The sequence below is a fragment of the Hirundo rustica genome, chromosome 1 (genome assembly GCF_015227805.2).
Source record: "Hirundo rustica isolate bHirRus1 chromosome 1, bHirRus1.pri.v3, whole genome shotgun sequence".
NCBI classification, from domain to species: Eukaryota; Metazoa; Chordata; class Aves; order Passeriformes; family Hirundinidae; genus Hirundo; species Hirundo rustica.
The window spans coordinates 52,275,119-52,299,241 of NC_053450.1; the positions used below are offsets into that span (position 1 = coordinate 52,275,119).

At 43.6% G+C, this 24,123-nt stretch overlaps 1 protein-coding gene across 3 annotated transcripts; it reads left to right on the plus strand.

Moving 5' to 3' along the window:
* Nucleotides 1-597: 597 nt before the first annotated feature.
* TWSG1 (twisted gastrulation BMP signaling modulator 1) lies at nucleotides 598-24,123 on the plus strand. 3 transcript variants are annotated; one of them, XM_040078256.2, is made up of 5 exons: nucleotides 598-753; nucleotides 2,735-2,900; nucleotides 9,936-10,035; nucleotides 13,633-13,899; nucleotides 21,597-24,123. In XM_040078256.2, exons 2-5 carry the CDS (start codon nucleotides 2,778-2,780, stop codon nucleotides 21,776-21,778), a joined length of 672 nt encoding a protein of 223 aa, XP_039934190.1. In that variant the 5' UTR covers nucleotides 598-753; nucleotides 2,735-2,777; the 3' UTR covers nucleotides 21,779-24,123. The 3 variants fall into 3 exon arrangements, with proteins under 3 accessions (XP_039934190.1, XP_039934209.1, XP_039934200.1); XM_040078275.1 differs by having other exon boundaries at nucleotides 2,773-2,900; XM_040078266.2 differs by having other exon boundaries at nucleotides 712-753; nucleotides 2,716-2,900.

The following is a 24,123-nucleotide window of genomic DNA, read 5'->3' on the forward strand; positions in this document are numbered from 1 at the left end:
ATCCTCTTGTGTTTTTCTTCCAGGCGCCGAACTTTTTACCGTGGTCCCTTGGAGCTTGGCACGTGGGAGGATGAAGCCGCGGCCCAGCCGTGTTTTAGAGGTCCTGGGAGAGGCTGTCCGGAAGCCCAGGGTCCCTTCCCGGTGCAGGTGGCCGCTGCCCTCCCCCGGGCACCTGCACAACTTCTCAGCCTCCGGGGAAGTTCATCGCGTTCCCCGCTAGCGATTCCAGCGGCGCTGCTCCCCGGTTCCTTTTCTCCCGGTTCCTTTTCTCCTGCCTCCCTCCGGCACGGGAGCGCTGTCCCGGGCGCCCTCTGCTCCCCTCAGCGCCCGCCACCCCCGCGCCCCGGGGCTGCCTTTCCTGCCCACACACCCCCGAGTTCCTCCCTGCTCGCACTCGGGTTGCGGGGGGGATATTCCCTCGTTCTCCCCTGAAGAAGCCCCTCCGGCGGCAGTGGCCTGGCCGTCCCGCTAGGCACGGGCCCGGGGCAGCTCCCATCCACCGGCCCGTGCCTCCTCCTCCTTCTCCTCCCGCCCCGCTCCGCGCAGCCGCCGCCCGCCGGGGCGGAGGGTCCCGGGGGGAGGGTCCCGGCGCCTGACGGTGCCCCGAGGCGGGGCGATGATGCGAGGCCGCCGCCTCCGCGCTGCCTGCGGCCGAGGGGGGAGCAGTGGGACGAGGCGCGGGGTTGCCGCCGTCGCCTCCGGAGCAGCGAGAGCCGCCTGCGGAGCGCGGGGTGCCCGGCCCGGGGCCGCCCGGTGAGCGCCGCCGGGGGAGCGGGCGGGGGGCGCGCAGGGATGGAGCCGGCGGCCTGGGAGGAGGAGGCGGAGAAGGCGGCGGAGCCGCGGACGCTTCTTTGTGGCAGGAAAGTTTCGGTGCGGCTCGGCGCAGCCGCCCCGCTGCCTGCGTGCCTGGCGGAGGAGGAGGAGGAGGAGACCCGCTCCCCGTGCGGGGCCCCGCCTGCCCCGGGCCGCTGTGGCGGGGAGGTGTTCTCCCGCATCTCCCTCCCTGTCACCGGCCTCCCGGCCCCTGGCAGTGCCATCTTTGGGGCCCGGGCCTCTCGGGAGCTGCGGCGGGGACGGGCAGCCGAGCGCGGGTCGATCGGCCGGAGGGCTTTTTTGGGGTGTTTTCCGGCGGAGCGGGGGAGCGATGCCGAGCCGGTGCCGCCGGGCTGGGCTGCGGGAGAGGAGGGGCGGCGGGCGGGGGTCCCGCTCCTCGGGGTCGCCACGCCGGATAAAAGTCTGGGAAAGCAGCGGTCGGTGAATCGGAACTGGAGCGGCGGGGGGAGGCCGGGGAAGGGGCTCCCGGACCCCGGTGCGCATCCGAGGGGCGCGGGTGGAGACGGCTCCGCTCTGCCCTGCGGCTCGGGACTCTTTATGTAAGGCAGCCCCGCGCCCGAGCCGTGCGGGAACACGCCTGGATCGCTCCCCTCTCCGGCAGCGTGCTCGCCTCGGCTCCAGAGCCGGGATGCGACACCCGCCGGGTCCGGGCCGGCAGCTGTAGCTGCTGGAAGGAAGCGTTCTTGGCTCCGGATGGCAGGGAGGGAAAGCGGTGAGGGAAAAGATCCCGTGTCCTCCGTGCGTGCCCCCGGGTCTTGCAGGGGGGGTCTTCCCAGCCCTGCTTGGTACGGATGGCGGCGTGCCCAGCACAGCGAGATTCAGAGGCATTTAACAACCATTGTAAGAAGAACTAATCGGACGCAGACTTTCAATGTCCAGATCGTGCCTTCTTTATGGATTTTCCACTTTTTTTGCTCATTGAGGGTGTTGGGTTTTGTAGTTCACAAAACAGAAAAACACTTCAAGATACCAAAAGGAATCAATCCAGTGCTCCATTAACATTCTTTCTCTCTTAGGAGAACAATACAGGCTCACTGTAAGCTTGCCCAAACATGGGCTGCCTTTTATTACATATTGGTACAGTGCCTGGTGCAATAGGTCCTCTTTTAGCCGGGTTCTTATATGAAGCACAAGTTAAAACTGAGTGGCACGCTGCTAATCGTGATATATTTGTCGCAAATACCACCTGCCGACAGGCTGGGTTTTCACAAAGGCAGGAAGGTGGAATGCTTTGAACAAACTGGGTTCCTCTGTCTGATGTAGCAGATGCTTGTCGTCTCTGGTTGATCTCAGACACTTGGTTGGCTCTTGAAAGTTACGTTGTTCAAAGTGTCTGGTACTTTTTTTTTTTTAATGCTGGTGTCTGAATATTCTTAAAAGAGAAGTTAATAAATTTGTGATTGGGTTGAAAGCCTGTGTGACATCTGTGGGTCCATGTGAAAACATCTGCCTGTCTGCATTAAAGGTGATGGGCAACTTAGCTTGTTGCAAGAGGTTGCTGTATGGCCTTGGTCCTACAGACCTGTGTGTGCCTTAGCCTGAGGAGATACTACATAAAACCCATCTGTCTACTTTGGCCATTTACAAAATTAGGTCTCTTTTGGTGAGTTTTCTCATCCAAGGCATTTTTTTTTTATCTTTGCAGCTTATAGGATGCCATAATTGATACTGCAAACTTGAGATTGCTCCCCTCAAGTTCATTGCAGTTTTAATATAAAGGTGCAATAGCAGAAAAAATTGTATAAACAAGTCAGTTGGAGGAGGAAGGGTTGGTTTTGTTGTTAAGTACCCCAATTTGAATTTTTCTTTAAATATTCATATTTATTGAAGGAATTGCAAGGGGGGAATGAAATAGAATTTCAGTTCCAACAGTCTTTTCAGTCGCTGGTTCTTGTTTCAGTGCTGGTTGAAGTACTTGTGAAAATTGCTCACCTGCAGGAAACATGAGGTCACAGTACGTCACGGCGCTCACAGTCACTGTCCTCCTGTTCCTGCTGTGGATCCCATCATCAACAGGCTGCAACAAGGCTCTCTGTGCCAGCGACGTCAGCAAATGCCTGATACAGGTATGAGTCCTGTGTCCTCTATCTGCTTTTGAGTGTTCAAAAAACAGTCCTGAAACTGCACCCTGTAAAGATACAATTAACTGGTATTTTATGTTGTGGTGTCTCTTTAAAGAGGTTGGTTTGGTCTCCTACCCATACAAGTGCAGATTAAAAACCATCTTATAGACAGAGAATACCAAGTGCATATTTATATGAGCATCTTTTTTTTTTTCCTTTTTTTTTTAAATTGAAATTTGTTCAAGCTAAGGGTTATGTCTGGCTGAGATGTTCCCCTTGACTTTCAATTTATCCGGTTCCTTAAATCTCAAGCAGAGGGTCAGGAGTTGACTCCTGATGTTCTCCATAACATCGGGGTTGTACAGTGAATTAAAAGATGCCTAAAAACCAAACCAAATAGTTATGAACTGAACTGGTAGGAAATGTATGTTAAATTCAGATGCTGCTTTTGACTCGCTGCATGTCTGTACAGTGTAAGGAACAAAGTGAGACCAGGTTCCTCTACTTAGAGCAGGATTTAAGGAATGTGGTGTGCAGCAGAACAAAAGGGCCTCTTCTAGCAAAATGACAAGCGGTTCTGGTAGCTACCAAGTATTCTTTTAGTGATGGGAAACAGAGCATGCTTCTTGACTCCAGACTGAAAAAGGAGGCTTCATGTGGTCAGCTGCAGCTTCTTTAAAAACAACAGTTTCCTACTGCCTCTTTGTAGATTTGAAATGCAATAACTGAGAGCACCAACATCATATGGCAGTAAGCACAGCGAGTGTGCTTTCTGTAAATGCATGGTCACATTTACAGAAAAGAGATGTAGAAGTGGCCTCAAGCATTTCCATGTTTACTTTATTTTGCTGACGTCTGTTTAAAATTTGTCTGGGTTACAAATAAAAACACTTGCCAGATTCACAAATCCATCCTGTAGACTAAAGACTGACTGTAGGCTGAACCATCTTCCTTCTGGGTTTTGCACCGCCTTTGCTTTAAAGCAAAGTGAAAAAAAGAAATTGCTGCTTCTTCCAGCCTCACAACAGTCTGTGGAGTTGTTAAATAGGGCAGCACGAATGAGGCTTCTGATTTTTACCTTTTCAAACAGAACTCCAGTGGTTGGACATTGTGCACTATGACAAACTGATGTACTTATAAGCCCCCTCTCTTGCATTTTTTAAAATCGGCTCTAGGATTGAAACCTGTAAGAAGTAACGTGCTGATTGTGACATTGGATGTACATGGCACTTAAACAGTAAATCCAGTGGTACAGATTTGTTGATTCAGGGGGAAGTTGTTGGTCCAGGTGCTGGATTTCAGTCTTGGGAGCTGTTGGTCTGCTGCTTCTTTCTCTGCAAGCAAAGGGGTGAAAAGGGAAGATGTGTCTCCTTTTCTGGTGCCACTGATGAAGTCCGCCATCTATGAAAGAACAGATTATCTCCTCCTTGAGTAATCATCTCTTATCAAGTCAAGCCTGAGACAGCAAGCATTTAAACTTTATTTTTATGAGCTAGTCTGAACAGAGCACAGCCCAGGAGGGGTTGGAGTTAATGCTACTGGAGTACTCAGCTGGCAATAAATGGCTGAAGTTCAGCAGTGCATGGAAATGGCTCATACAAATGTGCTTTCCTTGGATTATGTTGGCATCTCTGTAGCAACACAGCCCTGTGCATGCAGAGAAACCACTGAACTGCTTTTCTTGCGGTAGGTGTGTTCTGTCTTACTCTGTACAGGTGATGTGGAGTCCCTTTTTAAAGCATTTCCCTAAAATCAAAGTCATATGCAATTCTCTGAGACCTAATATAGCCTAGGCCATGTCAGTTGTGTGGAGTTGCAGGGGAATTACACTCTTCCTTTCCACCATCTGGGTGCTGTCTTCCTGCACACAGGCCTGACTTACCAGTCAGTATTCATTCTTTATAGAAGAACAGGTCAGGTCAGACTAGTCTGATTGTGGATAGGAAGTATCCTAAAGCTTTGACCTAAAGCAATTGTCATCTTTCTGCTTGACTTTTTTGTTTGTTTTAAAAACTTCAGAGCTATTGTGGCAGAAGTGCTGCACTGGTATATGAAATGCATGCTCTTTCCTGGGAAGGCATGCAAGTAGAGTATATCCATGTACTTTTTTCCCCTCTAAACTCTTCTGGAGGAATCTGAACTTTAAAATAAAATGCCATGTTGAGGGAGGTTGCTTGACTATCACACGACATTTTTCCCTCACCAACTTTTATCGCTGTTCAAATTCAGCAAAATCCATGTCTTGAAACCGAGATAAAGTCACTCGGAGACAACTGGGGGAGCAAACAGATTGTGAATGTTTGTCATCTGCATCTGTGTGCAGAAAGAGAGGCTGCCTGTCCTGGAGACAGAGAGACAAGAGACCTGCTCTCTCAAAAAGCATACGGTTAACATAAATATTTTTGCCAGCATGGCTAGAAGTCAGTACAGTCATTTCTGCCACTCCTTAGGAGCTGCTCTGCTTAAGGGTGGTCCCTACATAAATATTTATTTTGTTAGATCCAGAACAGTGCATGAGATCAACAGCTCGCATGGATTCGGCTTTCCCTTTGCATCTCGGGCTCTAGCTTCATTGGTGCTCCTCTTTTTGCCATAAGCAAAGGCCTGTAAGAAAATAGCTTGAGGCATCTCCTTTGCACAAGCTCAGCCTTCGCAAAGAAACTTTGTGGCTTCCTGTAGTTGTTGAGAGAGATGTGGGTAAGACTTGGGAGTGGAGAGAGTGAGTCCACAAAATTGGTTCCCTTCAAGGCTCTGGCCGTAGCTCTTTCCCATGTCCCTGGGACCGGGGAATTGCAGTCCGTGTGCGACTGCTGCCGTGCATTCCAGGTGGAGCCCTGGGTGCACACGGAGCGTGTGCTGCAGTGTTTATTGCAGCACATCTGCTGTTGACTTGGCCGCGTGGGATGTTTTGATGTTTCCATGTGTGGAGGAGATGAAAAGGCCAGAGTTACGCTCGCTGGGCGGAGGGGAGGCGCACGCTGTGTCCTTGCAACATGGAGGAAATCCTTGAAGGCAGAAACCTCAAGGATGAGACGTTCCCACAATTGTTCGTAGTGAATGGGTTTGAGGCGAGTCCCAGGTTGGCTCTTGAGGTGCAGAGCTCCCAGCAGGAGTCAGGCTCGGGTGGAATGTCAGTGTTGGGCTGGAGGCTGTGCTTTGCTGCCTCATCTGCAACAGTGCTTTAAACTGTTGCTGTGCAAAGGAAACAAACGGTGTTATAATTCAGGCATGGTTTTACGATCCTTCTAAAGAGACGTTCTTTTGTGGAGAAAACAGGATTTTCTCTCCCAGACTCTACAGAACTGCAGCCGCCTCAGCTGGTGTGGTATCATTCCAATTAAAATCTCTTTTCATCTGTCTTTTTCGCCTCCTGTTAGTCTTGTGTACAAACTTGTCAGCCTGAAAGGATTTCCAAGACATTTTAGCCCTGTGGTATGAAATAAATGCCACTCCTTAACTTCAGGGCTTCAGCATCTAAAAATTACTTCCAGTGTGTGTTTTGTAGCTGCAGTACGTAACCCAGTTGGGTTAACAAAACAGTTCTAGTTGGTTTGCTTCCAGGAGATTTTCTGTTCTAGGGAAAAAGCTCTCCTTCTTTCACTCCCCCTTCCAGTTTGCAGAGAGGTTTCCAGTGCCTTCAGGTCCTGCTTCTCCCTCTACCAAGAAAATATCCTCTGGAATTTCAGACAGCTTTGAAAAAAATTCAGATGTTAAACATCTTCTAAAAAAATTTTTGTTTGCTCTCTGGAGCAGGAGTAACTTTATTGTACAAACATGCCTTCTTCCTCCTTAATACTGTGTTTTTCAACTGTGAGGCTAATTTCTTGCCTAGCAAAATACATTCTCTGATGCACCTTCAGTAGTTCAGCTTGGGAAGTTGCCAAGTTGACTTATGAGTAATATTTTCTTCCACTAACACCTCACCACCCCCAGCTATCAACAAGGAGCATTCCTTATTCTGCCTTTCTTCACCCACGTCTCATGTAAGCATTCTTTTAAAAAGATGTATCCTGTACCAATATCCAGTGTGGATGAGTCAGGCAGGAGGACTCAGAACTGGTTAAGGATGTGCAAACAGATACATGGAAAAACACACAGTTATTGCCCAAAAGTAGCAGAAGGCTAATCAATTAGGTTTTCTTTCTTCCTTCCTCTCCCTCCAGCTTTAAAATAAAGAAATAATTAAGAAAAACAACCAAACAACAACAACAACAAAAACCAGCAACAATAAAACCCCTTAAATACTGTGTTGCTCATAAGCCCTTCCTGTAAAAACAAGCTTGTAACAATACTGGTAGGTGTAATGATGCTGTCCCCAAGTCAGTGCTTACACACACAGATGCTAAGCAGAATTTTTTGTTCACAGGTTGCAAGTGCAGAATTTTAGGTTACATTTAATTCTCGGAGAATACTCTTCCATAAAACTGAAACAACTTTAGTTTAGTGAGCTTTCTGGCTTCTATTCATGCATCACATTTAATAGTTTAGTGAGAATTGCCTCCTCCCACATGCTGGCCTGTTGGGTTTTAAAATGTAAAAGCTGTTTGCCCGGTTTTACTGTTGAAGAATAAATTGGATATTTTTAATGCTAATACGCATTACTATTATTCTCTGGCCAAAGTAAAAGTACTTGTGGTTATTTTTAAAGTTGTTTTGTTCAGACTTTTTATTCTAAAGGCTGACAAAATCTGTTTATCAAATGGTAAAATAAATATTTTTAAAATGCATCATTAATTCACATAAGTCATCTTTCCAAGTTTGTGGTGTCTCCTCTTGTGGAAAAATGTACGTATTTTTAAAATTAGCCTGTTTTTCGTCTTTTACTTGGAAACAGCACAGTTTGTGTGGAAACAGTGATAGGTGCCATTCATAAATTTTGAGCATGAAATAGTAATAAATCTTAGTGGTTTTCCACTCTGTAAGTAAAAATTCAATACTTATGAGGGCTGCCTGTGGCAGAAATGTGTGTGGAGCAGGGGTTCACTCTCGATCAGTCAGTGGGACAAACAGTTCACGATAAACTCCACAGGCGACAGCATTTCTCAGCATTATGTATCACAAGCAATAGTTGGCAAATTTTGTTTCTTTGCTGGATTCAAGATGACTTGTGATCTGGGATGAGGTGAATGGAAAAATAAGGACTCAGTGGATTTATACTGCATTAGTACATTGTAGCTCATCTGCAGCACGTTCTAGGGTTTGCTCAGTTTTAGTCCAGACCTGGGAGCCTTGCAGCTCCATTTGCTGTATTCTGGAGACCTGCCCCCAGGCAGACTTTGCTCTGGCCTCCCCCTGTGAAGTGCATTCCTTGGTCTTCTGTGTGCCCACGTGAGTTGGTGTGAGCGAGGGGTGCCCACTGTGCAGCTCAACAGGCTGTGGATATCTGCAGCTGCCAGTTTTGCAGAGTGAAGAGAGAACAGGGGTCATACGATCAGGTGCAAAACTGTACCTTGCCTTGCCCTGCAAATGTGCTCCTGGCATTTGGTACAAAAATGCCTCCTTTCTCCCCTACCTTGTGCCTCTTAATGACAGCAAGCAAAGAATTATTTTAAAAGTGGAATTTTGCCCCATGAGCTTCTTCCCAAGGTGCTTCAGAAAGAAACCTCACTTAGCAGGTGACATCGGTGCCTGCCTGTAAGGAGAGGTGCCCCTGACCCAGCTGGGGTGGAACCATGGGTGGGGAGTCCAGGATAGGATAATTTCAGACCAAACCACCTTCCTGCCCTTCTCTCCTGTCCATGAGAATCTCCTGCAGCGTGTCCCTCCTCTGCCTCTGGATAATGGGATCAAAGAGTGGGGATGAACATAATCTCTCTGGCCTGGTGTGTAACAGATTTGCCAATGGCCCTTCCAGTAAAGCCAGGGGTGGAAAGATCCCAAGGATCCCGTGGTCAGTGTTTCCAGTAACGGGATTTTGTTTTCTCCCCAGTTGTGTGTAATGTGATAGTTAGACAGACGTCATCAAAACCAAATTCTTAGACAGGACAACCAAAGGGACTTCTTGGCTCATCTGTGTTTTGCGCTATGATGTAATTCAAGGCTGGGAATTATTGTCATGTAGCCACAGTCTTTTGGCCAAACCGGAATTACTAGTATGGATTTGAGTTAGAGGGAAGGAGACTGCCTGGTTTTTAGATTTTCTTTATCCATGTAGGCTTTTCCCATGTTTTGAGATCCACAAGTGTGTGTCTCCAGCAGGACTGCTAAACCACTGCTTGTGGGTTTAGGCAGTACAAAGAGAAATATTTGTTTTTATGCTTCCATGCCTTTTTCATCTTTTTAGGTTATTGAGGGTTAAAGAAAAATGCGTGTGTTGGTCATTTCACTTTCTAGAGGCTCTAGAAGCCTTGTAGGTATCTCAAGTTGCCAATTTGGAGGGACAAAGCATAGGATTGTTTTCATAATAGTAAAAATGAATCAACTAGACCTGGGGCAGGTGGGGTGGGAGGGAAATCTGGTCACTAATGTTGCAAACAGAGTGCAATGTGTAACAAGCGTTCGGAGATGCAGAAAATCCTGTGGTCAGACGACTTAAATGGGTAAGTTCCTCTTAGAATCCAGGGATAGGTGTGATGGTAGACATCATGCATGTCTTGAGTGGGCACACGTGGCTTATAGTAGCTTTCTTTTTTAGCTAAATTATAATGTCACTATTTATATATAAAGAAGCATCCTTCTCCAAGTTTCCTGTTGTGATGGGAAAAGCATTCAAAGATTTTGTATTTAGGCATGCACAGAAATGCACACACCTTTCCCATGAATAGGATTTTTTTGTCTTTTAAATGCTTACATCATATTTCTCTTCAGAATGTCACCTTTAAGGAAGAAAAAAAAAAAAAAAAGCAAACTTGCAAAAGATCCCTTTGTAAACTTGGATCGGTTTTTGGCTGGAGTTGTTTCACCGTTTACTCGCTGTATTAGTGTACTAAGCTTTTTTAATGCCCTAATTTGAGTTGTGGCTTGAGGAAAAATCACTCTGCTGTGTAGTTATTTTACATCTGGGATTGCTGCAGTGTAATGAGTGTCTGTTGATTCCAGGAGCTGTGTCAGTGCCGCCCTGGGGAAGGGAACTGTTCCTGCTGTAAGGAGTGTATGCTCTGCCTGGGCACACTTTGGGATGAGTGCTGTGACTGTGTTGGTAAGTTTGCATTTTTGGGGGGACTTCCTGCTTTTTACATTGCTTTCTCCTGACACATGCTGAGCTCACAGCCTTAAAATAGAAGTAAAACACTGGGACAGAACCTGTGCTTCAAGCATCTTACAGCTCTCTGTGTGGATATGGAATAAATTGCTGTGGAGACCCAAACATCTGAAGGCTGTGTCTGCTCTATGGAGCTGGGGGTGGTAGTAGTCCAGGTACTGCTTGTTAAGTGTCATCATAGCTGATTATTAATTTTGTCTCTTAAACATAAAACTCCTGTTGGAATTGTCATCTTGAGGAAACTCCACAGTGCCTGCTTTGTGGGGTTGGACACTGTGTGAAGGTTTCTACCTGTCAAAGGTGCATTGACTAGTACAGCACTGGGACACTTTTAGGATTGACTTGGGAGTACTAGGAAGCATGCATGGCCCGGTGTTTCCACTGTTCTTTTATTTACAAAGAGAGCTCTTTGGGAAGGAAGAAAGAAGCAGACAAGGTCTTACTGTAGGACTAGGTGACAGTCTTAAAAAGAGCACATTGCTGCTGACAGGTGGTGTTCGGAGTGCCCAGGTCTTTGTGAGTGCTGTCCCTGCTTAAGAAGGTGCATTCTAGTTCTGTTTCTTGTTTAATATGTAACAAAAGCTTCATCTTCGTATGGTTGTTGTGCTAACATCCAAAATCCTGGCTTCCATGAAAGGGATGCCTGTTGAGTGTTGTATGTACCTGCTCTCAGCTACTCTAGGTCAGTTTTCTCTGAATTCATGAAGGTGTTTAGTATCAAAATACCCATTTTCAGTGCAGGTTATTTCCGTAGTTTAGAACCATTATCTGCTGTAGAAAGCTAGGCATAGTGTACTGATCTCTAGGGAGAGGAAGAACCTACCCTTTGGGATTGTGAAGTCCACACATGAGCTTCTTTTCATAAATCTGTAGGTGACTTACTGTTCTGCGACTCTTTCCCATAGTGTTTTCCAGGAGAGGAGCTAACAAGGTTTCAGGTTCAGTTTCCCAGTACTGAGTAAACGAAAACTTCTCCTGTTGGTTCTTTGGGTGCCTCAGACCTTTTCGGAATCTATGGTCCTATTCTCCTTCTCTTCAGTGAAGGATCATCCTTGCTGTAGCCTTATTCAAATGAGGAAACAGGAATACGTGCCATACCTGACTCCCTAGACACAGTTCTTTGCTGGTACCTGAGCTGATATTTAAGTTTCTTTATAAGCTGATCATGTCTAATGAAAAAGCAGATAGATTGTTGTGTCTTATAGATCACGTCTGCCTTGAGGTCAGGAATTATTTCCTATCCTCCACCACTAACTGTACTGGAGCTCAGTTGGTGCCCCCATGTTTTGTGTATGTTCACTCACTTCTCTGACAGGGAAAAACATGCTGGAGGAGGGGGAACAGCAACAAGTCCCCCATTCCATTTGAGTTAAGCTCTTCTAGTCCCTTGTGTAAAGGCTTGCCTGCTTCCATCATTTTAATAGCCCATTTCTGCATCTTCTCATCCCTTCCAAAACCGTAGTATAGACATGTTTGATCCTTACAGGTTGCTCATAAGTTAAAATTTTTCATTTTCTTTCTAACCAAAGCTGCTATTTTATAATATTTGCTGTATAAAAATATTGTTATAATTCAAATGCTTTAAAAAACAGTAAGTGAAGGAACTTTGTGGATGAGCATTTACTCATTAAACTATAAGCAATGATTTTTTGGTTCCATCTTAAGGTAATATTTTCATACTGCATTGATAGGCACACAAACTTGTATACATTCTGCAGGATTTTGGTAAACAAGCTTGATGTTATTTTTTTTTCCCACTTGTGTGTCCTTTTTATCAATGAAATTTATTTTCTGAATCCTACCTGGCAGAGGTCAGGTCTGACACCTCTAGAAAGGTCCACTGGTTTCTGTTTCACAACATTAATACAATGACATCAACTAAAGCATACATCCCTTGATGTATCTGTACAAAACTCTTACCCGGTTTGATATCTTCCTAACTGATTTTCATGTGGGAATCCCTTATTGCAATTGTATGGTTAATAGAGTGCTTGTTAAAGCATTGTTAATATTAGTGGTTATTAAAAGGTGATAAGGAAGGAATAGAATTTTTTTACTAAAGCAGTGAGTCTAGAAAGGTCCATGAAGAACAAACTTAATAGAGAGGAGTAGAAAAATATACATTTACAGTAGGATCTTTGTGTAAGTGGAATTATTTTTTAGTATGACCTGATGTTGTTTGGAAAAGAGGCTTATTTTCTTTTCCTACTCATACTTGGTTCACCTTTTTATAGGAGCAGACTGCTGTGGAGTGTTTCTATTACCAAATGCTGTTAATGCTAACCACTTGTTTAAGATTTGCTGGATCTCATGCTAATCACGGTGGACAAGCTTCCCCCTGCTTTGTTCACAATGGAAATCCATCTACTTAGGTTGAGAAGATTATGTGTCTGTGTAAGGCTCTAATTAAACACAATTATTTGTGAAGCTGGAGTCGTAGTGGATCTACGGGGCAGGAGAAACTTCTCTGGTTGTGTGAGGCAGGCTTTAAACATTCATGTCTCATACCACTTTCATACTTCAGGATTTGGTGTAGCTGTCTAAACCTGTGTCTGTGAAAGTACCCAAAATTATATCCAGATGTACATGAGGAAAATGGATTGGCTTGTCTCTTGATAGGTGACTTCTAACAGTGTTTTATGGCTCCGGAGTTTAAAATACCTATGCAGATACAAATTTTCTTTTTAATCTTGGTTGTTTCCACAGATTGGATTTAAATTGAGATGCCCTTCAGTTTCATTGCTAGTAATAAATGTTAGTGTTTAAATGGTTAACAAAAAACTGGCACCAGCTTTGCATATCACAAAAACATTCCATAGGAATTGGCAAGGTGAAAATAGATTACAGGGTTTCAAAAAAGATACTGCAGAAGACATTGAAAAAATAAGGAAGAGGTAACCTAGAAATGAGTATTTGCCTGTTGTGGCCCCTCCAGCTAAGTAGCAAAAAGAGGCTCATCTTGGCTGTCTCTACACAAGTAAAGTAATTCAGACTCATGCTCTGTCCTGATAGTGATCTTTGCATCTCTGGCAGATGACTAAAAAGATCTAGTGCACTGCTGCAGCAGATGAGATGGAATACTTGAACTGTGATCAAAAGTTTCACGTACCTCAGACTTATCAAGATACTCCCTTTGTTCAGCTCTAACCTTGCATTCCAGGTTTATGCTCCTATCGATTATACTGTGCTTTGTCTCTTCTCCCAGGGAAAACAAACCTTCCATGAACCCTCCATTTTCTAAGCTGTAATGCTAACACTGATAGGGAAGCAAAGTACTGTTTAGACGAGGGTTTTCTTTTCACAAGCCACAGGTGTGTTTTGTAGAAGTCTGAAAGATCCAAAATGTGCTGTTACAGAAAGCTTGTCCTGCTGTATTTGATACACTTCTGCTACTGGTCTGAGAGTGGGATAGATATGAAAGAGTTCTGTTCTGTTCAGCAAGAAATGTAGCTATTTTAGTTCTCTGAATATTCCTGCCTGTTTCAAGAAGAGCTATGGGGATTCCGTGTAATTAACTGTTTCCTTCCTCTGCAGGTATGTGCAATCCTCGCAATTACAGTGACACACCTCCAACATCCAAGAGCACTGTTGAGGAGTTGCATGAACCAATTCCTTCCCTTTTCCGGGCACTGACAGAAGGGGATACTCAGCTGAACTGGAATATTGTTTCCTTCCCAGTGGCGGAAGAACTGTCACACCATGAGAACCTTGTTTCCTTTTTAGAAACAGTGAACCAGCCACAGCATCAGAACGTCTCTGTTCCAAACAACAATGTCCACACACCTTACTCTAGTGACAAAGGTAATGACTGTAGTGTCTAAATCCCTAGCATCTCCTCTTGTCTCTTCCAGGAGCCTTCTTGGTGCATATCCTATGCTCCTCTGTGCTCACTTCTTCTTTTCCCATAAGAATGTGTGAAAGGTTCAGCCTGATTTTGAGCATGACATAACAGAGGGAGTGAGGCAAAGGTGTTGAAGAACGTGGAAGGTGGTATTAAAATGACTGATGCTCTTAGGAGACACCGAACCACGTGAGTTTATCTCCATAATTACTCCTGTGGCATGAGGCAGTTTGTTCATGTTGTTTCATGTGCACTGGCACAGTGTGTTCTCTGACCTGGAAACAGTTTCCTGTAGCTTAGGAGACAGGACAGACCAGAAACTGAATCCAAATCATATCAGTGCAGAGGCAGGCAACTGGAACACAGCTTAAGAGGTCTGAGAAAATGGTGGGCCATAAGCACTTATATCTGGAACAGTTCTTCATTTCTTTCATCTAAGCTGGCATAACTTGAAATCTTTAGTGGGATGTTTTGTATGAAATCCAGGATTAATAGTAAATCTGAACAAGGTTAGAAGGATTGATGAAGGAAGGATGAGTGACAGACTGTTTTCAAAATAAGTAACTTGGTGGTAGGGGTTCAACTTACAGATTCATTCCTCCTATTTTTTATGAAGTTTTTTATATTCTTACCTTCAGTTTAGAGGACAGACTTCAGAATACTGTTTGCTGTGGCTGGGTGGGGGCAAGATGAGAAGTTTGAGGTAGTATTGATAGTGGTATAAAAAAAATACTGTTTCTTGGCTGGGTGGGGGCAAGATGAGAAGTTTGAGGTAGTATCGATAGTGGTATAAAAAAAAATACTGTTTCTTGGTTTCCATACTAAACCTGAAACACTTTTCCCTGCAAATCATTACGTCAGACTTTAAAGAATCTCATAAACGGTTCATAGTGAAATTGCTGCTTAATAGGGGAAAAAGAGCATCTGATTTATTTTATTAGGGCAATTAATGCTTTGCTTCCTTCCCAACATACACTTGAAATATTCGTAAGCCCATATGTTGCTGTTGTGATGGCCCCTTTATCTTATCAATAAAAGATACCCTAACTGATGGACACGCTGCTTTTCCCTACCAGTGTGAACCATTGACCTAGTTGTGTGATTGACTGGGACTGCTGCTGATTAAATGGAACCGTAATGGCAACTCTTCTAATTTCCTTTGGCTAAGGCACATTAGAAAAATAAATTAATTCCAGAACTTGGAAACCAGATGGGCAGAAAGGATCTCATTCATATGTCTTTGATGTTATTAAAATGCTCGCTTGCTGTTATGAGAATAATGTACAAAGCCATGTAAAATTGAAAGCCCCAAAAAGCCCTGTGTGCAAAGACTACAGTACTTAGAGTTATAAATTAAACTCAGGGAAAAAAAAAATTCAGTACAGCCGTGAATATACCCCTCTGTACTTAGGTACTGCCATCCAGATGGCCATTCCCTGACAGTCCTTCACTACTGTACCAACAGGATGGACTAATGATAGTTTTGGATTAAACTTGAACTTTGAATTGTATCTCAAGGGTGTGGAGCTCTTTTGAGTTCAACAACACAGAAAAATACATAACACTGCCATTTTTTCTCAGTCAAAAGTCTCCTTCATTTCTTTTACTAGGAACATATTAGAGATTAGGTTGAGAGAGCTCTTACTGGAATGATGACAATCCAAAAACAACAGTCGTATTTGGAAATAGTTACCAAATGCCACTGGCTTTCAGGGCTCAGCAGACACTTAAAACAGACATAAATGTCAGAACTGTTCTTGTGATCATTGGATATGCCTTCTCCATCTTAGTGACCAGTGAAGAACTGGAAAAGATTACTTTCCACATCCAATTCCTGTACTTTTAAGTATCTAAATACATAAGCCTACTGAAGAGTCTCTTTTTCTTGGTCACAGTGTAGTTAACTTTGTGGTGCTCTGCTTTCTCAAAAGTCATATTAAATTTTGCTTATAAAAACATTGATGATTTGAGCAATGAGAACAGAGGCGGAAAGAAAAATTAAGCGTCTGGCCTTGGTCAGTTGATGTTTATTCTGGTGGAAGCAGGAAGCTGGGGAATAGTGTTGGATGTTGTGTGAGCCATGGGGTAGCAGCGTTTCTAATGCTGTCTTGCTGAGTTCATTGGGGAAGCCCTAATCCAAAGGCGGTTGATTGGGACTGAAGAGCCTTGTGAGCATGGGCACAGTGAGGTAGCTGAGGAAGTTCCTGGAGCCTGATGGCTTCTGTCCATGCAAAGTTCAGTCTCTCGGTCAGGTCACTGCTTTAGCAAACTGGCAAGTGTTAAAACCCCTGAAAGAGAGGGAGGGTGTGTGAATGTGTATGTGTGTGCTCAGTGGCAGCAAACACGAGCATAAGCCTGCAGTGGGAGAAACAGTCTTTACCCTTTTCTTCTCCCCAAAAATGCTGCTAGGCTTGAGGGCAGGTCTTGCAAATGGAGATACCCTTAAGGTCACTTGCTAAGCAGTTGTCTTTGGGGCTGTGACAATCAGGGATTTGAAAGAATATTCCTGTGAGCAGGAACACAGATGCCTTATGTTTTCTTTACAGCGCTGTGCCTCCTCCATTTTGTGGTTCTGCGGTTCCTTGCATGCTTCCCTCCAACATGGTGTGCTGGCAGCCGCCAATGGCATGGCCTGTAAAGGCAGAGGGGCTAATGAGAGGTAGATTTTGTAGGGGGACACTGGTCTCTGTGCTGCCTTCTGGAAGATATTCCAAAATTTGGAAAGGCTCTGCTTACGAATACCACTTGTCACGTAGTGTAAGACAGCTCTGATTTTAGCTTTACTGCGTGTTCTCGCAGGGATCGCCGCTGAGCTGGCCCAGGGTGCCAGACTCGCTTGATGCAGTTCTGGGTGAGTGCCAGGAAAAGCAGCACCAGCGACGGGAGCCACGAGCTTTGTGCCTGAGTGGTGCGGAGCCACAGCCGGGGAGGGCGGCCGCGGATCTGGGAGGAGGTGGGGTGTGGTGGGATATAAAGCATTCCTTTCTCACCCCAGCCTACTCTGAACCCAGCTGCCAGACCTTGAACTTCCCGTTATTTTCCTAATGAGTGTCTTCCCTTTCCTCCTGTGAACGGACTTGTAATGTTTTAGCTGCCAAAGTTATGCATGCACCGCTGGAGCTGCTGGAGTTCTTTGTATCTGTTGTTTCTGGCACTTGAGCCTCTACTTCAGAGAGGATTGCGATGGTTATTAATCTGGAGCTACATTTGTACTTCATTCTCTTTGCTTTACTTCTAGCTGATAACCTCAAAGCTCTGTACTGTGAGTTCAGAGGTTTAAATAAGCTTAGTTGTTTCAGATGATGACAGGATGTTGGCGAGAGGGGAGATAGATAATTTTTTGGCAGTTGATAAAACAAAACCTTTGTTGTAATTAAGGGTTTCTGACTTACACTGCTTGGTGACACAGGGGGTGGTGTCTGCTCTGCAATTCTCCTCCCCTCCAGTGTAACAGGGAGAGAGCTAGAATTCCAGTGAAGACACATCTACCTCTGTAGGTAGTCTAGGAAGATGCTTTTTTAAAACATTTGTTTTTATAAATTGATTGACATAGAATTGTTCAGGGGTAGTATATCGTGGAAGTTGATTGTTTATAATCAGTTGCAGGTTAATCTCCTTGTTCTTGTTTTCCACTCTTCTCACTAGACTAGTGCTTTTTCTAGTGGAAGTTGTATTCCTGCCAACAGAAGGAGGGTTGGAATTAGATGATCTTTAAGCTCCCTTCCAACCCAGGCCGTTCTATGATAAAATGGTATCACTGCTGGATGGACAGTTACTTTTTTAAAGAACTTTTAGAGCTACCAATAAACTGGCCAGCAGACAGCTGAAGTTACATAGCACCTTTAACATCACAAATCTCGTACAGCAAATTATCATTAACTGGGAAGGTTCTCTGAGTTGCTAAATTCTTCTATATTACACCAATTCTGATCATTTTATGGCAAAGCCTAATAGTTTCTTCTGTTCATTTTTAATTCAGACTTGGTTATTTTTTCTCCTACACAACCTTCACTGAGTATGAAGTGTGAGGGGGGAAAAAAGTGAGAAATTAATGTTCTGGGAAAAAAAGTTTATGGCTGCATCCTTCTCCCTCCCTGCATCTGTAGTCTGTAGTCCTTAGTGTGTGACAATTGAGAAAATGCAAATGAGAAAGCTGTTACTGCACTAATATTGTTTTTATCTATACTGAGGGAGCCAAGTGATGACTCTCTAATTAGGTTTGTGAAACAGTTTAAGTACTCTCCCAGGTCCCAACCGAGTCTGTAGGTATGTATTTTTTTCCCCTGTGTAACTCTCTGCAGTCTATAGAGCAAGATTCCTGCTTGAGGGGAGGAACTCTCCTGCTTTCAGTAATTCAGCCTCTACATGAGCACAGAGGCATTGCTGAGGAGGGGACCAGGAGTGCCCTGTGACAAACACAGTGCACCCTGGCCAATCTGACTTGTTCAGACCTGGCAAGTCTTTCAGTGAGCAAGATGTTGGGGACAATTTGGTAACATACAAGATGCGTGTCCTCCAGCTGCTTACTTGGGACCAGATGGATCTACTGCTAGCTCTGGCGTGCCACATGCATTCTGCTTTGCAGCATTTTTGTACTGGTCCTTGAGAGTCTAATCCTCTTGACTTGTGTGCAGGTGGATACAAACTTTCGTCTCCACTCTCCAGTCAGTCATGATTACTGTCCTTGGTTGTTGCTGCCACCATAATAAGGTTGAATTTTTGCTTTGGTCCTGGGAGAATGCTTCTGGAGATCAGTCTCTGCAGTCTCACAGGAGATGACTGATACCACCTAGTTTTGCCAGTTATAGGCCAGGTGCTGCTGCTTCTCTGGCCTCCTTTACCCAGAGAGATATCTTCAGCATCACCAATCTTTACATCCTAGAAATCACAGGCTCTCCTTCCCCAGGAAGTTTCATTTCTGCAGGCATTAGCTAATGAGCTGGGGGCTTCACCAGGACTTGTGAAGCAGTACTGACACTGCTGAGGCTGTCAGAGATGAGGTTAACATGAAGGTGAACGCAGATGTCTCCTTATGCAGAAGGGGCTGGACATTCTCTGGTATGAAAACAGCCTATAAGTGCTGGGAGCAGATAGCACACCTCAGAGTGTGCACAGCTTTCCTGACAACCTCCCTGACCTACCTTAGGCTTTCCTTTGTGTGTTGCAGGTTGGAGTGCCATGATCAACAGATAGTGAGCACTTCTGGCAACCCCTTGGATGGTTGCTTCCTTTAAAGAGCTGTTTCACTCCAATCTGGAGACAGCCATGAATCATTTTGCCTTCTTAGGCTTATCCAGAGACTAAGTCAGTCGGCTGGAAATGGCATCCAAAAGGTGATTTTGCAGGAAGAAATCTTTCTGGATTAGCCAGGATTGCCTCTTTTGAGGCAGAGGCTCTGTGCCTCCAGCTAACACCTTCTAAAACTATGTATGGAATTTAAGATCAAACTTAATGTAGTAACACTTCAGTAGAAAACTACTAAAAAGCTATCAAAGGACTGAATAGAGATTAAGCAAAAGGATACAAAAAGTATGAGTAATGGGCAACAGAGTCTTCTGTAAGGTTCTTGTGCTTGAGCCCCAGCACTGACTTGGATGACTGATGGGACATAAGAATACTGCCTGGAGACTTGCTTCTACTTTCTCATCCCTACCCTTCCAGTAAAAACTCTCTGTGAGAAGTCCCTTGGGACTAGGGCAATCTGAGCTTTTTGTCACTGGTGATGAAAGGTTGCCAAGTCCTTGTGCATTCCCCATAAAAGCTGGAGCTGCTGTCTGGCAGCCTTCTTGCCTTTGAGGCTGTGTTGGCTGCATCTCCCTACTACTTTCCAGCTTTCCAGCTGTGGCTGAGCACTTTAGGTGTATATTTGTCACCCTTTGCACATGGTACCATGGCATGCACTTCTGTTCAGCTCTTTCCCCTTCTTCTCTGTGAATCAAACATTCTTACTGAAGCTGTAGATATGTTAATTGTTTTCAGGTAGAGGTTTTGTTCTCTGAGAATTCTACTCTTCTGGTTGCTGTGCCTCAGGATATATTATAAGGGCTTATTGAAGTGCTTATAGAAATAGAAGAATGGGACAGGACTTAACACAGCCACGGTGCATTTTGTTGACGTTCCCAGCAGTACTTCAGGTACTGCAAGATTTTTTTGGACAACTGCAGCTTTACTTGCAGCACAGATTTTCCTGGAGCAGAAACTGCTTCAGCTCTGGGTCTATCTCTCTTCCCCAAGATCCCTATTACCTGTTGCACTGTATGTGTGTACATCAGTTTGGAGCATGATGAAGGCAGTGAATACTCTGTTGCTTTCAGTGGGCTGGCAGCACACCCTTTGACCTTCTTGCAGCTGTTTTGGTAGTAGCAAGATAATTTGGCAGTGGTCAAAATCGGTCATTAGAAAAAAAAACCCACAACAACAACCAAACAAACAAACCAACCCCCTCCCAAAAAAACCACCACACCACCAAAAAACAAATCCACTGTCTTGATTTACTATTTAGGTTTGGATTACTTTTTTCTGTTCCACATTGGAATGTAGATCAGTGGGGCTCTCCTAGGTGCACCATGAATAGTAATAAGCTAGAAAGCCCTTTGACATCTTCTGCTCACAAGTTGGCCTGATGTGTGTGAGGGAGACATTTCCTGTTTGCAGACAGCTGCCAGTTGTGATTTTCCCAAAGTGTGCCTAGTTATGCTCAGGTAAATGTTATGTAATCATGGTCCTTTGGAGGATGAAGAGAGTTTTATGGTATAATCACCTGGTCAATACAGAAGAAAGATGGTGGAATCTGCCACCTTGGAGAATTGGAAGTGGATTGGGCGGGGGGGGGGTGGGGATTGGTTTTATTTATACTTGTGGAGAATGCCTGAGCCCCATTTTGATGTTGCAACATCATGGCATTTCAAGTAATTGCATGGGTGTTAGAAGCACGAAGCCAACACTCAGGCAGAAGGGGTTTCTTGAGATTGCTAGTAAAGCTGGTGATGTTGCTAAAAAAAGGGAAGAAAAAAGTGTGCAGTTTCATGCTGATGATAAAAGAATTCTCTAGGTCTGTGATTTAATCTGGTTGAAGATTATTGTGGAGTTTGGGGCAGGGCAGAGAGAAAGAAACATTTACATGTAAATAATGGCTTTTTTTTTTAAATAACTTCTCTGAACCTGAAGTATTTTGTGGTAGCATATTCAGAGGACACCTTCAGAGGACACATTCCTACTTGTAATTTTGGCATAGCTCATCCTTATGCTCTCATAACTGGGAGACAAAACTCAAAAACATTCTTGCCTATGAATATAGAAGTCAATTAATCCAGAAGGAGATTGGACAACAGGTTCAGTTGTAGATGCTGGAAATTTGAAGTTGATAGATTTTACTCTAGATTTTCTCTCTGCCTTGACTCTCTGCTTTTACTGTCTTTTTTTTTTTTCTCTCTGCCTTGACTCTCTGCTTTTACTGTCATTTTTTTCCTTATGCCTCGCAGTTCTGTTGGTTTGCAATCATATTTCTAAAGCTGCTCATTTAATTAATTTCTAGCTAACCTTTAAAAACACTTTAAGGGCTTGCCTTACTTCTTGTAATTCCTGATGCTGTCTAGAGTTTGTTGAAGGTGTTGTGTGTACACTTTTTAAACCAAATTTTTCCCCCTTCTTGGTTTAGAACACATGTGTACTGTGGTGTATTTTGATGACTGCATGTCAATACATCAGTGCAAGATCTCTTGCGAGTCCATGGGAGCTTCCAAATACCGATGGTTTCACAACGCCTGCTGTGAGTGCATTGGGCCAGAATGCATCGACTATGGCAGTAAAACTGTCAAATGTATGAACTGCATGTTCTGAAGCAGGAAAATTGTAATATAGCAATGCTGAGGCCAAAGTAATCTCTCTCGGATAAAGAGACGAGGATTGCAAATACTGTGTTTTGGTGGAGTGCCTGCTGGTTGCAATTAAATGTACCTGGTGGAAACGAGGATGTATAAAATCAGAGAACTTCTTTTTTTTCTTTTTTCTTTTTTTTTTCTTTTTTCTTTTTTTTTTAAAATTCATATAAGTGAGGCTAACTAGTAGATGTTTAAACACTATGTTTTAAACTTATTTTTCTTTATTTTTGCTCAGATGGTACAGTCATGCTCATCATTGCTGTTCTGATTATTTTCCTTTGATTTGAAATTATTGGCTATACTGGTTTTCAGAACATAGTACTCTGTCTTGTAGTTTAGAGTAGGGAAACCATTAGAACATGGTAATGAAATTTCCATTATCTAAATTCAACAAGTAAATAAATGTCTTCTAGGTGGGAGGAAGGATGGTTGTTGTTTAGGGGCTGGGCTTTTGGGATTTGATTTATGGTTTTGTTTTTTAACTTTATTACTTTCCAGTTTTTTGAGGGTAGCTTTTTATTGTGGAAGTAGTATTTGGAGAAAAATAAAAATTCATGCTTTCTCTTCAAGTTCAAAGTATGGGCTGTCATGGATAAAATCCTAACTTCTTAGAAGGGCTGCCCAACAAAACACCATGTATGGGACACTTTTTCTCCAAGTTGCATTTGCCCTGCTCTCTTTTAATTGGGGCCTATGATGCATAATTTATGTGTTACACAAAATAACCTTCTCAGTCTTCTCTTACATCCCAAAGTAAAGCTGTTAAGTGCAGTTGCATTTCCCACCTTTTGCACTGTTCTCTAGGGTTGTTACACCCTGAACATTCCAGTAAAGGAAGCATGACAGGCTGTGATGGATGTAATGACTAAAGGAATAAAGAATGAAATGACAGGAACAAGCAAGTGGTACAGGTCTACCAGCTGAGCAGCTGGCAGCAAGCATGTTCCCATTTAGTAATTGCCTGTGAATATTTATTCCAAAACATTTTTATTAATATTAACTTTATTTTTTCCCCATAAATTTGTTGTCAGTGAAGAAGGGAATCTGTGTCTGCAAAGGCAAAGTTAAAGTGTTCTGAGTTTAGAACATTGTCCATTTTTCTAAGAGTTTTTATATGTTGACAGTTACATAGCAGTTACTATGACCCATTTAAGGGCTCCACTCATAACGGTACTAAGTACAAGGATAAAGTGTATGAGTAGTTAATGATCAGCTTTTCATATTTATAATAATGTGGGTTTTAACTCCTTGAACTTTTTAATGGATATATGCATATGCAAAATTTGACTATTGTTTTTTCTCTCATTAACATCAGTCTAGAGGGATTAAACTGTTTTCTAGTTACACCTGTCTATCTGTACCATGTACAAATGAAAGCAGTCATATTACTTTTACTTTGTTGAAAAATTTGCCTGAATGTTTTTTCAATTTTTTTTCTCATGATACAGTTCTTTCAACAAGATGGAATAATAATGATAATTATAATAATAATAATAATAAAGAAAAATCTACTCTTGTTAAATAATGTTACTTTTTTCAGTGTCATTTTCAGCTATAAATATGTACTTGAAAGATGAATGTTATTGTTTTGAACTAGTGGATAATGGAATGTCTTCATACTTTAAACTTACAGTTAAATGATAAAAGATCATAGACAAGAATAGAAAAACTTAGCTTATAGCAGAGGAGTTGTTCTTCCTATACTTTACAATTCCTGTTATATTTTCTTCTGCTAGAATTTCTTAAAATGAATGGAGAGGAAGAATATGTTAGAGTAGCTATGACTGTTCATAGCTGGAGGGTGATGCATCAACGTTCCCAACCAAGACAGGAGACACGTAGCAATCAAGCAAGCAGGAGGTCATTAGTGTGCTTTGGATTTTTGCAGTCCTAAATTATTGGAAACATGAGGGTAGCTCAGAATCTGCTTGGGAGAGGAACAGGGCTGACATTTCTGGTCAGGCACCTGCTGCCCATGGATCTATGACACTGTCTCCATTTACATCCTCAGAATTTCACTGTGAGGTCAGTTCAAGGCAGGGCGGGAGGGATGGGGGTACCGCCTAACAGGTGTCCAGGAAATGCTATGGGGAATGGCATAAAAATGTAAACACAGTTGTCTGTAGTGGCCTGAGAGAAGGTAGTGCACACCTTCTGGGGCTTGCCTTACTTCTTGTAATTCCTGATGCTGTCTAGAGTTTGTTGAAGGTGTTGTGTGTACACAAACGTCATGTAGCAACACCCAGTGTGTTTTATGATGATGAATGTTTTGAGAGGTATTTTAATAAAAAGACATTACCGGTT

What these genes read in the sequence shown, in the direction of transcription:
- TWSG1 (XM_040078256.2), top strand. Translation starts at nt 2,778, where the DNA reads ATGAGGTCACAGTACGTCACGGCGCTCACAGTCACTGTCCTCCTGTTC. An exon ending in TCAGCAAATGCCTGATACAG is followed by an intron (nt 2,901 to 9,935) that starts GTATGAGTCCTG and finishes TGTTGATTCCAG; the next exon opens with GAGCTGTGTCAGTGCCGCCC. An exon ending in ACCTTACTCTAGTGACAAAG is followed by an intron (nt 13,900 to 21,596) that starts GTAATGACTGTA and finishes TTCTTGGTTTAG; the next exon opens with AACACATGTGTACTGTGGTG.